Genomic DNA, 15,372 nt, shown 5'->3' on the forward strand with positions numbered 1-15,372 from the left:
TTAGAACCCACGTTTAACAAGTGTCCCTTGAATTTCGTAAATTCTGATAAGCTTAAGGGCATTATGGTAATTCCATTTTAGTGAAGAGTTACCTTGATGGGGGGTGACTCTTCACGGGTGTAACTAATCACGGCGTTTGGTTCCTGGAGAGGGCTATAAATAGCCTGTCAGACCTCTTCTCTAATACACGCATTAAGAGCTCTCTCTTCAGAAGATCTCTCGTTAATCTCTATCCAGATCAGAGCAATCTCAGTTGATCACGACTGCGCATGCATCTCAAAGTTCAATTCAAGATGGATTTAGCAAGTCAAGGTATGATTTATGATTCATTAAAGTTAATTATTCCATCAAGTAAATGTAATGCTTCAGCAACATATTACTTGAAAGCATAGGAGTGTCCGAGTACTCCATTGTATTAATCAAAAATTAATTTATTCGTTACAAAATTAATATATATGTTGGATAAGAGATGAAATGGAGTCGCCTTAATTTTTCTCCAGTTATAGAATCCAAAAGTTGGAGCATTTCTATAAGAAATGGACTCTAAGATCGAGTGAGACAACTATAAAATAGTCCATATCCACATTCTGGCTAAATGTACTAAAGCGATCTCCAATCTTACGATGCCGATAACAAATTCTATTCCTTTCCCTTTCCTCTATTTTTTGTTTTTTTCATCACTGATATATAAGTATCAATTAAGAAAGTTATTTCCTATACGAGACGAGATTGTTTCACCACTCCTTTCAATTGATGCCCTAGACAAGCAGGACCATGCTCCCAAAGTTTAAAAATTTATGCCCCGATCAGGAATGTGCTTCCCTGCTATATGACATATTCCTTAAATCCAAGCTCTATAAATGTTCTTTGGATCCCTCCAATAACGCTTGCTCATCCAAACTCCAACTCCATATTAGAATTGCAAGTTTTAGAATTTATTGTTAGTTGGGCTTCAGGCCGGAATTAGTTTAAATTTGACATTTTCTATACCCAAGCCCGGATCATGATCAGCTTTGGTATAGAAGAGTAAGATTTGGCATCCAATGATATTATCCCGGTGGAAGGCTTGCTGGAGGAAGCCTCATTGTGCAGTGCCCCTAAGATGGACGGTTGGTTGACAACAAATTATGCGATCCATTTAGTGATGCTAGTGCAAAAAATATGATTATTTAAGGGACTTGTTTATACAGCCATTTGTTTTAGATATATGGTGTCTACATTCAATTTATTCCCAATAAATTAAAACATATAGTATGAATATAAAATTATATAAAATTACAAAAATGTCGTGACCTAATCCCCTTCCATGAAATTAAGGTAACCTAGTCCGACTTAACCAAACCTCTTTAACAGTACCATTTTCCCAGCCAAAATCCTAATTTTAATCCAATTTACATAAACTTGTGACTCTTATAAACCATTAGCTTGACCCATCAAGATAATATCTATCAGACGACACTAGCCACTATAATTGATCATATATAATACAAGTACAAAAATGTGATTCACTCATAAGACACCAAACACGACCACATATATCATAATCAGGCCACTAGAAACCAATGAAGTGCTGAAATTTGGAGCAAAGAGAACTAGAAAACCATAGTCATTGACCAGCAAAAGTTTGAAATCCTATTGTTCAAATAGGCTCCATTGCTGATTCTAGCTTTCAGATCCTATATCCCTTAGCAATTGGAAAGTTCGGCTTCTAATCTTTTCACATGTCTGCTGTCTGTGCCTCTTGCTTGTTCTAAGAGCACCGTTTCTAGCTAGCATCAAGCATTATGCACTGGTTTTTCCAACTATAGTGGTATATATTATTTCTTCCAACTATTAGATATCAACTTCTAAGTGGGTACCAGCATTTCAAAGAAGTCATTATATTGCTTGGGAATGCATCTTTCCCAATTTTTCTTCCCTATTTTTTATGTTATAATATCATATTCTTATATTTTCGTTTTTTTTGTCATACATACTTGATTAAACTAGAGGATTAATTACTCAAAGGTCAAGTCAATGATGTTTATCCAAATGGAATTACTCCTTAGAGGCATTTCCAACTAGCCAATCCAATACCTTGACCTCTCTCTCTCTCTCTCTCTTTTAATCCTTGTTTTGGCCGTCTAAGGCACTCCAAGGACAGCAGCCGGTTCGGTAAGGCAAGACCTATCCACATCGTTGCACCAAAAAAGATGGCCGACCCGCCGGCACACCTCCACAGGGTCAAATTAAAGGTCGATTTCGAAAGGGCAGCCGTAACGTCAATCATACCAATTGGAGCCTTAAAGACCGTCTCACTTATCCTCGGATTCATCACCCTTACCGCCCATGTGAGTCCTGGTCTTTTCTAGCACAGGAAATATAGTATACTAAAATCGAGAAAAAAAAAGACCAAAGGCAAGCAAAGCAAAAGAAGTTGGAGCGACGGAGGGAGGTGCCTCTTATAGTCTTATTCTAAGCCAAGTCCCATCTTTTGCTCCCTAAGTTATGGTGGGGCGCTTAAGAAACAATTATAATAACACATCAGAATGTGGAACTCAGCCAACTGTCTCACAAAATCACACCAAACACCCCCTTGCATTTGGCTCCTTAATTGGAGTTATCTGAATTAGATATCAGAAGATTCAACCCTAGATATTCTTTGATAAAAAAAAAAGGTTCTTTTTTGTTGTTTCAAGCTGGATCTAATATCGAAACGAAGATTTGAACACTCGAAAGAACATCATGTTCTTCCGCCGACTGCAGAGTTTTTGAGCGACTTAGCTGGCTCGGTGCTTGGTCAAAATGATTGTGGTGATGGCAAGTAAGAGCTAATACTGCCAATTAAAGGTGACATAACGCCCACTACCAACCGAGCAAAGGTCAGATCGATGCTTGCTCATTTTATAAAAACAAATGATTAGGATGGAATGATGTGATAATTTTATACTCAGTTTCGTTCTTTTAGATTAGCCATTGAATCCTCCCAACGTGCACACCGAACACCACAACATACCAACCTAGCATCCAGTCCATGAGCACATGCGAATAATAATTTATGATAGCATCGAGAACACAGTGAACAAAAATAATGTAAAAAAAAAGAAAGAAAGGAGGGGGACATGGGAAAGTAGGAAGCCCTTTACATGATTTACAAGTTCCAGTTCTCACAAATTAAAAGGAACATGACATTTTTATATTTTTTTAAGACTTTTTGACTGAGAGAGAGCGAGAGTCCGAGATACGCACACTACCTCTTTAGATCCGCTACAGTATCTCCCCAAATAAAATAGAGAAAAACGGGGCAAAAACAAACAAAAAAAAAAGAATGTAGATGGGAAACTAAGCTACGAGATAGGCCAAGGAATTCCCCTCGTCAAAAAAAAATAAAGGAAAAGTTGATGAAGTGTCTCCTTCCGTCAGTCACCCACCCATCAACATCATAGACATCATTAAAATGCTTAAACATAATGTACGTACGGCATCCATGGTAATCTTCTCACCGTATCCACTCAAGTATCCAACCAAATCTACGCCAAGATCTATCAGCGCCAAAATAGACCACACCATGGTGGTAATGGAGGTGAGTTTGGTTTTCGGTTTTAAGTACGCTGAAGGGTGGCATCGAGAAAAGACGGACGAAGCGGTATCGGGGCCCAGGGAGTCGGAGGAGGGGCAGGGGCGATGGGGATCGGGCGGTGGTGGTGGTGGAGAGGGTGGTGATCGGGTGGAGGCGGCACCGTGGACGGAGTGGAAGCGGCGGCGGTATTGGTGGAGTTGGAGACACGTTCGCATGAAGGACACATGGTGAGGGTGGTCGGGGGGGTCATGTGCATGTAGAACTGAGGCGATAGCTTTAGAGCCCTCAGCTCCTGGACTTCCTTCTGAAGCCTTCTGTTTTCTTCTGTGAGATTCTCGCAGCACCTCTTGAGGAACTCGCAGTCCACCTCCGTCTGCTTCAGCTTCGTCCTGAAATACCCCCAGAGCAACGCTCCGTTAGAAGCATCAAAAAATTGTACATTTTTTTCTTCCTGAAACACCTCCTCCTAATTAATGAGACACGGTCGGTCTCGGTCTCATACCTCGCCCTTCGGTTCTGAAACCAGACCTCCACCTGTCTTGGTCTTAGATTGAGCTGCTTGGCCAACGCGAGCTTCTGCTTCTGTTCTCGTTAGAGCAAAGAGAAACATGCAGGGTCATTCTCGGAAGATTAAAAAGTTCTCGCTCGCTCGTTCCCAGACTAGCCCTGGGAAGATAGAGAGGGAAGTGGGCTTACGGGGTTGAGGGTGTTATGCTCTTTGAAGCTTTCTTCGAGGATGGCGGACTGGTCCTTGGAGAGGCGGAGCTTCTTACGGGAGCCCTCGCCATCCTCCTCGTCGCTGATCCCACGGGAGCAGGCGCGCTCCGCCTCATGCTCCTCCGCGCCGGGGACCTCGCGGTCCCCGCGCTTCCCGCTGACGCTGGAAACCGTGCTGTTGGGCGACGACGCCCCAGCCTCCTCCTCGCTCTCCCTCTCCGCCGCCGGCGCCCGGTTCACGTCGATTCCTCTCAGCAGCGGTCCCTCCGTTCTTCTCTCTGCAACGTCCAAGACGCACGGCCGACTTTTTAGATTCCGTGCAGAAAACTCGCAGATCTGCTACTATTCTTACTCGTCCAAGTCCTTATAAGATATGGAAAGAAGCAGCCTAGATCTAGGTGGTCGAAGCTACCTGAGGGGTTGAGGAGATCGCTCCATTGGGACTTGTTGTGGAGAAGGAACGGCGCCGGCTGCGGCGGCGGAGGAGAAGGAGATGAAGAAGAACAAGTCGGCATGAGATTGAGCTGGAGAGGGAACCGAGTCTCCGGCGAGCTCAGGCTGAGGCTGAGCCCGAGATCCTCCTTTTCCACCATCATCTTTGACCAAAACCAGCGAGCAACCCTTTTTATCTCTTTACCTTTATTACTCCTTATTGCCTCGCTTCACCTTTCTTTCTCCACCTATCCTTTCCTTTCCCTTCTCCCTTTCTCCTAAGCTCAAGGTTAGGTTTTGTGAAGGAATCAGGGAATGGAAAGGTGGCGAGAGGAAAAAGCGGATGAATGGGAATAGGAGAGTCGGAGAAGGTCTTCAAAGAGGCCTTGGGAGATGGACATGGGAAGGGCGGCACGGGGTATGGGGGGTTTTAAATAGTGGTCTCTTCCTTTCTTCAATCATGGCCTGTGTCAGTGTCTCCCCAATTATCGCAATCATGGCTGTTCCCAAACCCTAACCATCTCCCGAAACCTTCTTAACCCTGGTTAAACCCCCCCGGGTCCGTCCCCCATCCTCCTCCCATGAGAAACCCGTGGCTCGCTCGTTCGTCCACCGAGCCCCAGGAACCCGCACCGGCTCCACCACCTTGTTGACCTTTGACCCCCTTTCCCCGCTTCCACCATCGAACCAGTTTAAAGCAGAGCAAGAAATCCTGCTTCTCTCTCTTGCGAGCATGTCAAGTGGCGTGATGTCGGGAGGGGGGGACGCACACAGCCCACATGATTGCAATACATGATACCAATTTATGTCCATCATTGCCTCCGTGAAACTATTGCTGCTCTTGATGTTGATATATGAGGTAGGATGATGAGGGAGAGGGAGCATATAGGTGAGCCCCCCCGCACCATTGAAGGCCAATTCATACTCGCCCACATCATTGTGTCGCACAGGGTACCACCATCATAACATCATCATTAACCATCATCCACTACGTATCATCAATATTAACCTTGTATCATCACAGCCCTTAAAACTAGGTGTTACTTTAGTAATCACGTATTTAAGATACGTGGGGGATTTAGCATCCGTGTCCGTGACCAAATATCTCTGCTACATTGATGACAGGAAATTTAGCACCATTTGTTGCGATCTAGCATGGTGATTTAGTTGTGGATAACTGTCGTGGCTCAACCAATAAATGATTTTTTACAGTATAAATTGCAAGCATCTAGTTTTTGGTAATTTTTGAGGAATTTATGCTAATTGGGAATTTATAAATTGGTTAGATTTTGTTTTTGCTTATAAATAATTTTTCACCGTACATGACAAAAACACCCAATGTGAATTGATGTTTGGTAGATTTTGTTGCAAGTCAGATTATGATTAAATTTTACATTTTGTCATTATGCAATCTATATAGAGATAAAACTAGATCTTCACTTAAATATAATCAGGTTTCACATTGAGCTCTTGAATATAATTTATTATTTATAAACTTCTTACATACTAAAAATTATGTGCTTTAGAGGCTCTCACTTCGAACATCAAGCATCCGAAAATTGAATAGTTCAAATAATATGAAATATGACTTTTTTTTAACCACTTTATACATGATTTAAAAAGTCTTTAAATCATATAATTTTTAGTATTTAAATAATTTAGAGGTAGTATATCGCATTCAATAGCTTCGATCATCAATATGGAATCGCCATTAATAGTTAACAGTTTTTTTATTGTATACAGTAAAATATATAAAACTTTATATACAGCAGAAATTTTGTAAAATTTTTTGCAATCAAGTGTCATTAGTTTTTGATTTTGTTGTCGCATGCAAATAAATCTCTACTATATATATAACAAAAAATACATTTTTGACACTTTGCAGACGTCGGGCTTAAAAAGTATATATATGAAAATTTATGCCTCACTTTCCTTCCTAGATTCCTCATTTTTTTAATAATCTTTAAATTTTTTTGTGCATCAAATGACTAAAAAATTACATCATGTACTTATTTGTTGGCTAAAGTCAGAAACTATGGGCCTAAGAACCAACTCCAGAGTTTATGCGGCAAAAAAGAAATCTTATTTTTATTGGATTTTTTTTTTTTTTTTTTTTTTTTTTGGAGAAAAAGCTGCATCACAACTCTTGTACATGCTGTAACAGTTGTATATATATTTTTATTATATTAAGTACATTTTGAATAATTACACTAGCTGGATTGGGGCCACAACCATCCAATGAAATATTGCTCTGTCCACTGGACAGACCGTGTCATGCACTGTCCATGTCATGCACTTCAAAACAGAGGAGACACCACCAGTCATGACATTAGCCATGGCAGTCCTTCCATTGCCAATAACATCAGCCGCAGCCTTTGTGTTTCTTTACTTTATTGTCGATAATCCCCTCCTATTCTGACGCTTCCTCCATGCGTTTGGCGGGTGGAATAAAACCGCAGAAGGAAGATGAACTGATCACACCCCTACCAACGAGCCCACAACCTCTGCCGTGCATATTTTGCTTATACTCAGTGTGTCATTTAGATGGCCACCCTATTACGTGCCAAATACTTCACTGGTGAGGAGATAAGAGGTGACCGTCAATTTTTGCGATCGGAGAATATGACATTCTATGCAGAGATGTATTTAGTCCCGTATTGATTATTCGCTGAATAGATTTTGAATACTTATATAGAATCAATAAATTCAAATAATACGTTCCGGCTGATCTTTTAGGGTGAAATCCTGCATTGTGACAAATGGTATTATAACAAACTCGGGTTATAATCTATATGGTCGACTATGAGATACTGCAGCATGGATCTATTGAGGCTGACCATGGGCCGATCGTAGTACTTGTGATTAGATTTATATATATTTGAACTATTAGCTCGACGAGGATATTAGGACTTAAACAAGCAATATAGCATAGCACTGTGACGACCCATGCAATCGTCAATTCTGGACAATGTGACAACCTATGCGATCGTCAAGGAACCCAAATAATATCTTCCATATAGTCTTTTTTGGGTGAGATTCTGGATTGTGACAAGTGGTATTAGAGCGGATCCGGCGCATAATCTATGTAGACTAGGAAATACTACATCACGGATCCATTAGAACTGACCATGGGCCATGTGGTGCTTGTGATTAGATTTATATAGATTTGAATGTTTAACATGACGAGGACGTCAGGACTTAAGCGGAAGAGTATGTGAAGACTCATGCAGACATGTGTGTAGCGCTACATCAGTTATTTGTTGAGTAAATTTTGGATACTTATATACAGAATCAAGGAACCAAATAGTACATTCCAGCTAGATTTTTTGGGTGGGGTTGTTATGCACAAACGGGTAAAAATAATGAATAATTTACGACAGCTACGCCTTCATAAAATGTTAACTAGCACCTGGAACTCCCCTAGGTCGTAATTCCGAACGAACCGGCTTCACCAGGCATCTCCCCTGGGGCCACCTGAACCGGATCCAAGGGCTCGCCACTTCCATGGTAGGGCCCACCTAGATCGTAAGCCGAGCCGATGCAGCCGAGCCAGGGTGGGGGGGACACGGTGCAGTGGGGGTTCACGTGGAGGCGGGATGGAAAACCAGGGCGAACCCACGTGGACCAACATGTCGTGCCGCGGCACGTGCCAGTACACCACGGAAAGACGTGACACGCGGGGCCCGTCGTGCTCAGTCGTGCGTGTCACGCTGTCGGCCCGGCCCCCGACACCCACACCCCGCAATCATTGGCGCTCTCCCAACTGCCCCTACTCGTAACCCCCGGAATATCCCCCCTCCCCTTGGGTCTTCCGGATGCCGACTCTTACCCGGAAAACTCATCAGGAGCGCCGGAATCACGCTTTGGTTTTGCTCTCTTGGGTTCGTGCATGGGCGGCATCATCGAGCATCTTCCTCGCAATCATGCACTTCATCGTATCTATCACTGGAATACGATGCTTCTCAACTTGAGAATATATTCCATTCACTTGTAAGCATCTGAGGTAATTAACGGTCAATTTAACAAAAATATAACTTACTTGGGGGAATAATATTGTATCCTTTTGAAATGTCTGGTGCGTGTTTGTAGCAGGTTATGTTTTATACTCTAGTGCTAGCTCTCCAATGCTAATATTTCATGTTAATGAGAGTAGTTTGGCAAGTTTTAGCATACTAATTCTCGAGCCTGCAAGCCAAGATATTTTGTGGGTGTTTTGGGGTGATAGATGTCCACCTATCTTGTTCAAACAGTGGCTTTTAGTGGTTGGTTCCTTCAATCAGGCATTAATATTTGGAGGATAGTGTTGTACGTACTCGAGCATTTATGATTTTGGTTGAATGATACTGCATAACTACCTCTACCTAGCTCATTTATTCCAATGCTTACTCGGCTACATGAGGGGCAAGTAAAAAGGTAGCAAGTGATGTAACACAAAGGCCAACCCATTGATCATAAGTTTGGCAATGATTGATCTCGGGATTTGACCATCCTAGGAGTATCTCATTTCATCAAAGTTTTTCCAACAGAAAAATTAAAAGCATTGCTACAAAAATATGGAACATTGTCGGTAGGTATTTGGAAGTTGAGCTATCATGCTATCATTAGGGCCACATATAAATTATATGCTGGTTTTATCTTGATGCATGCTAATAAGCTTAAGGTTTTTGTTTTCATGTTTCAAAAATCTCACTGGAAATGGATTGACAATCTGAGGCCAAAAATTAGTGATAAGCTGACTTGAACAAAAGTGCCATATTTTTCATGTACGGAAATTTAGTGAAAAAATTCGATAAATAGTAATTAGTTTTATTTTTTAAAAAAGGTTGGATTAAACTAAAATCTCTTGATAAAAAAGAAGAAGAGAGGCATTCCTAATTTGGGCGAATGCTTACGGTAAATATTAATTTTATGATAGCACAAAAAATGTATATAGAATTAAATTTGCTCTGTGTGACAATAAATTACTTGTCCTATAATATAAACTTAACATGATGTATTTTTTTATCTAATAATCTGCGGCCAATATTTTGATGTGAGGGGTTGGATGGAGTAAAGGTTCCACCAAGGGAGAGTGAACCTAGAAGTGTCCATTAATTTTCCAAGAAAAAGTCAAGTGGTAGTTTGGGAGGAGGAGGGGTTGAGTGGTTAATAATTATTATAAGGAGGGATTGGGAGATTTGGGGGGAGAATAAGGCACCCAATCCCCCTCCGACCCTGCGGATTTAATCCCGGCACTATGTCGGAATAATGATGGTTAAGTGTGCCCCCACGAGTGCGTGCTAGCTGTCCCACGTGTCCCCCCAATTATGACCTTCACTACCCGACAAGCCTTATCATGGGAGGGAGGGGGATATTTATATTTGAGAGAGAGAGAGCGCACCCCAGCCGAACTAGTCCGTACGAGGCTTATTCCCGTTCCCACGAGACCCGTATATGCCCATGGCCCTTTTATTCCGTCTCCCGAGAATAACACCTCCTCCCGTTCCAATTTATCCTCCCAAGTACATTTGGAACGCCGTGGTACCGTCGTGAATATATTGAAAGATAGGGTTACTTGTACGTGAATTCCATGAACTTGCGGTTATTTTATTCCGCGCACGTGGAAGGAACGTGGAGTGCCGGGCGACGACGAGCACGACGCCAGCGAAGGGCACGTGCGAGCGCGGGGCCCCGCGGTCAAGGTACCGCAAATCATCGGAGATTTTTGTTGGTTCCTATTTTTATATCCGGCTTCCTCGTTGCTTCACCTCAGGCCGAGGCGGTGGCCGTAAACCGTGGAATAGGAGAAAATCTAGTACGCTATACGTGGTGGCCTTTTGATTCAGCTGTGAGATTCGAGCGGACAGATCAAGACCGTTGCTTTGGGATGATGATTTAGGCCGGGTGGGCCCGTCTGACGCTTCACACGTGAAGGCATTCCTCGTCTAGAAATGGGAATCCAATGCTTGGGTGGGCCTTGTATTTAATAACCCGTTTTCCCATTGTACTGGTGCATTCCGAAACTGTTAGTCACTGTAGTAAAAATTATAACAACTGATATTTATCTCAAAAATAAGATAATTGCTGAAATAACAGGTATTATAACGATATTATAACGAAAAATACGAATAATAATGATAAATTAAGGATATTATCTTTCTTTTTATTTTTTATTAAATAAAATATTATTTTTTTTGGGGGTGGGGGGGTGGGGGGAGGGGGGATTGTAGAATCATTTTGGGAGAAATATTGAGAGAAAAATTAAAATTTTAAAAGAACAATATTTTATTTAAGAAAAATATAAGTAAAAATAATGACTGTTATTTATGTTATAATGGTCTGCTATAAAGAGAAATAATTTAAAAAAATACTCTCTTTGTCTATTTTTATGTTATTTATCTCGATAATGTAATATAGGTTGTTTCGAACCACCATTATAACAATTATAATATTGTTACTTAAAATCATGTTCTTCGAGTTCCATATTGGACATATGCTAGAAGGATGGAAGTTAGTGTCATAGTATTGTAGACTAACTAGAATGTTCTAGTGAATGGATATGTAAGCAAGATGGTTGTGAGTCGAAGATGAGAGGTAGCAAAGGCATGGACAATTATGATACTACAATTGATTACAACATCTTGTTGGCTTCGAGTGGTCCCTTAGATCATAATTGTGGAGTGACTCCAAACCTAGTCTCTTGATGGTCTAGTCGATGGTCAGAGGTTTAAACTTCCATTCATTAGGGTTGCAAATATTTTGAGGAAACGCTACTCTTTGCTGAGTAACAAAAAATTAGTCATACACCTCATCCATAAATTAGCCTAACTTGATGATCAAACCAGATCTTAGGGCATGGACAATTTTATAACATTATTTTTTGGATTCAAAAAATAGATGAGTTATTTTTTTCGCCTTTGATGCCACTTTAAATGCATATTATTTAATGTGGTCAAGTGATATTGAGCTGCACACTCTCATCAACTCCGCAAGGTTGGCAAGTTGATGTAGCTATGCATCCTATGTTTCTAGAGAAAATGATTAAATATGAGTAACCATGATGAACGACATATAGTAAAGTCAATGATTAATTATGATAACATATAGCCAAAATGTCCAACATGATTACGGTTGAATGATTACACTCGGTAATATCTTGGATCATGCTATCATGACACTTCCTAAAAATGAATCCCAAATATATATAAATACATTGCACTCTTACTCAAGTTATATGCCTCCATGATCTGAAAGTAAAGCTGCTTTCATAACTTGCATGGTCTCCATAATCACTCTTCCAGAATGAGATAACACTGACAGGTCTTATGTCACCCATATCAACCTGTAAACCAATTTGATACGGAAATACAAGGTTCAGAATTGTCATTGTGGACCCCAACTCAGTCTGAACTTGACAATTACTGAGTAGTGCCACGAACATCTAACTAAACTTGGCTTGACCCAATATGATATAAACAACAACTTGGCTCAATGAATCTATAGAAAGCCATCTTTTCGACCAAAAAAACTATTTAGCAGTTAAAAAGGATGGATGGATGACATCTTGTTTGCACCCCATACCATGCAGTTCAAACTAGGATAGATGTAATGGCTTGAATCACACAATCTTGAGTTGTACTTTGAGTAATTTCCCTTTCCATAACATAACATAATATAGGATAATATATGATATATAGTGATATCTATTTTAATATTAAATGCAAAATTTCAGTGCCATTTTGCTCATTGCATGTGGCTGTTTACCTCTGTATTCCTGTGATTACTCCCCTCATAAGTAAATATCTCACTAGGTTTGTTCTAACAATTTTTTTTTTTTGCGCTAAGGCGGGTAGATCATACTTGACGAATATAGATGTATCCAATAAAATCAAAAAATAGAATACCTCGGAGTGCAAGAGACAATTCCCCATCACCAGCCTACAAGATACTACCAGAGTGATTGGCTACATAAGCTGCCACTCAATCCGCAGCCCTATTAGCTTCACGAAAAACTTGTTTGGCCTAAAAGGCTCACCCATCTCTCACCATTGCCCGGATATCTCGGAGCAAAGGGTGGACGCAACCATTACCCCTTAAACCTTCCGGATCCAACTGATGATAGTGGTCGAGTTCCCCTTCAGGACGATGGAGCTGGCTCCTAAAATACACCGGACGTGATGAAGGCCCGCCCAAGCGGTCTGCAACTCCGCAGCCGAAACCGATATTTCGAAGAGAAATGCATATTTTAAAATTGAGTGCATATTTGTTAAATATAAAAATTTAACAGAGTCATTCATGATATCTCCCACACCAATTGCATGTGCCAGAGAGACTTTAAATATATAAAGTGACAAGCAGAATGAGTATTGGTGATACTGATGCTTAGTTTGTCTGTTTTCTGACCCAGCTGGGTATATACAAAGCTTGCATGTTGGAGGCTTTGGATTCCATATGATTAGTGGGGATAATATAAAATGTGGAATGTAATCCCATGTCTCTAAGCATTATTCAAATCCAAGCCAATCTATCCCTTATCAAGTGTTTAGTATATAATAAGAATGATTACTTTTTAAAGTACCTTCTCACTGCTATTCCTCAGTCATGCTGCATTCCCACACGTACTGCATCATTTCTAAAACCATTGCTTTCAATGATGCTGTCGCGCTGGCTGCTGCGACCGCATGGATTTTATTCGTTATTTTATCTTGATATAGCGGACTGCGGGGTGCCTCCTGGGATTTCATGTCTAACGAATGAAAGCTTAATCGAACAACGACCGTTCTTTCTACGCCAAAAACCTTTTTTTATAATAAAAAAATTAGATTTTTTTATATAAATACCTCTCTAAATATTAAATTTTATATAAATATATTTTCAAATTAATATTTGCATGTATACTTTCGTAAAATACTTGTTTTGCTATTCTAGTCTTTGTTATTCATATTTTTATATATATACCCTCGCCATCTAATACCGTTAAAAAATTAATAGTTTCAAATTAAAATGATTAAAATATTCTTAATTTGTAGATGTGTAAAAAAAGGACATTTATAGGGCGATCGCGATGGAGGACAAAAAAATAATTTCAAAATTCTATTTTATTTTTAATTAAATTAAATATAGTTTTTATTAATGGTGTTAGAAGAATGGTTATATTAGAGGCATTTGTACAAAAACGGTATTTTATGAAGGTATAAAAATAAATATAAATTTTAAAAGAATATTCACACGAATTTGAATTTTCAGAAGGATATTTATATAAAAAATCTATTTAAATTTTAGATATTTTCGATTAAAAGCATGATGCAATAACCATCTTTCTTTCAAAAAAGAAAAAGGAATAACAGTTATGTAACTATCTTGCTCCGGCAAGAATGCTTCAGAAACATTTTGGTTGCTAGGTTTTGTCTGATATATAAAATCTTCTCTTTTTTGCTTTGAGAGAGAGAGAGAAAGAGAGAAAGATGGCAGATCTATACAAGACAAATAATCCACATGCTAATACTTATAAATGCAAGCCAAAACCTCTGTAGGGACATTGCCCAATATTCACCTATCTATATATGATTGGTATTAGTTCTATAAATATAGAGAAAATTATATGTTTTTGAGAGAGGGATTTGTTCTATGAGCATTGAAGTCAAGTGAAGGCTCTTATTATGAATTTTTTCATTGGGACACGATCATAATGCATCTATATTCAGTTCATTATATGGATTTGCAGATGAAACAATGCGTTTAATGTCTGACCACCCTTTACTTAGGCCGATGTATGAATTTTGATATGGAAACATCCATTAGAAGGTCAAGGGAATTGATTATCACAAAGAAAAGGGGTGGGTGAGGTATTTTTTAATAGGTATCGCTAGCAGTTTCGCTAAAGAAAACTCAACCAATTAACACATGCCATAAGCTGCTGTAAAGTTATGAGAAATCCTATCAGATTGATTCAATTGTGCTCAAAGAATTTTTTTAATTGAATTGTATGGATAGAATGGCTCGAGCCTATTCTTTAATCATTCTCTTTTTCTTTTTTTTTGACTTTTTAATAAGTCTGATGAGGTGCCAGGGAACCAGATCTCAAATCTAATTACACCTTCCATAAATTCGGGAACATGCTCCATCAATGCATAGCTGGTACAAAATTGATGTGATCATTAGAAGTGCGGGTGAAAGGTCCATCACAGCCTTCTCTGAGTTTAGGCTATCATCATAACTTCATTTTTGACTGTCTCGTAACTTTTGATAAGAAAGAAGTTGAAATGATCTGTATTTCATAACATAATATGAACTCTCCTAACCACAGCATGAAATATATAAACCCTACAAACCACCTCCCTATTCATTTACCTAGAAGTGAGATGTTTGACGAATAAAATAGTGATATTATATGCCCAGATTGAATGTAAAACCAAAACAGAGTTTGGTTTAAGTTTTGGCCAACCTTGAACCAAATCATTTACGCCTGCTTGCAATGTTCCACTATCTTGATCAGACCAATAAAAATTTAGTGAGTACTGAATTATACTGGAATGGAAAATTGCCCAAATCAGTTACCAAACTGGTTTCCAACTCGAAGTGGCGCACCATGGATGGCCCAACTCCACATCAAACACCCGGGAATCACACCAGTCTCCACATAAAGTCATACCATGTTACTTGCAAACTAGTTTGGTTGTTGCTTT

At 39.7% G+C, this 15,372-nt stretch overlaps 1 protein-coding gene across 1 annotated transcript; it reads right to left on the minus strand.

Moving 5' to 3' along the window:
- Window positions 1–3,016: 3,016 nt before the first annotated feature.
- LOC103711670 (homeobox-leucine zipper protein HAT4-like) lies at window positions 3,017–5,487 on the minus strand. Its single transcript, XM_008797914.6, has 4 exons — window positions 4,689–5,487; window positions 4,256–4,554; window positions 4,062–4,141; window positions 3,017–3,948 (listed from the first exon to the last, which is right to left on the minus strand). Exons 1-4 carry the CDS (start codon window positions 4,870–4,872, stop codon window positions 3,582–3,584), a joined length of 930 nt encoding a protein of 309 aa, XP_008796136.4. The 5' UTR covers window positions 4,873–5,487; the 3' UTR covers window positions 3,017–3,581.
- Window positions 5,488–15,372: the final 9,885 nt, after the last annotated feature.

The sequence above is a fragment of the Phoenix dactylifera genome, chromosome 6, assembly GCF_051530095.1.
Source record: "Phoenix dactylifera cultivar Ajwa chromosome 6, Ajwa_hap1_PhDact_Kaust_v1.1, whole genome shotgun sequence".
NCBI lineage: Eukaryota > Viridiplantae > Streptophyta > Magnoliopsida > Arecales > Arecaceae > Phoenix > Phoenix dactylifera.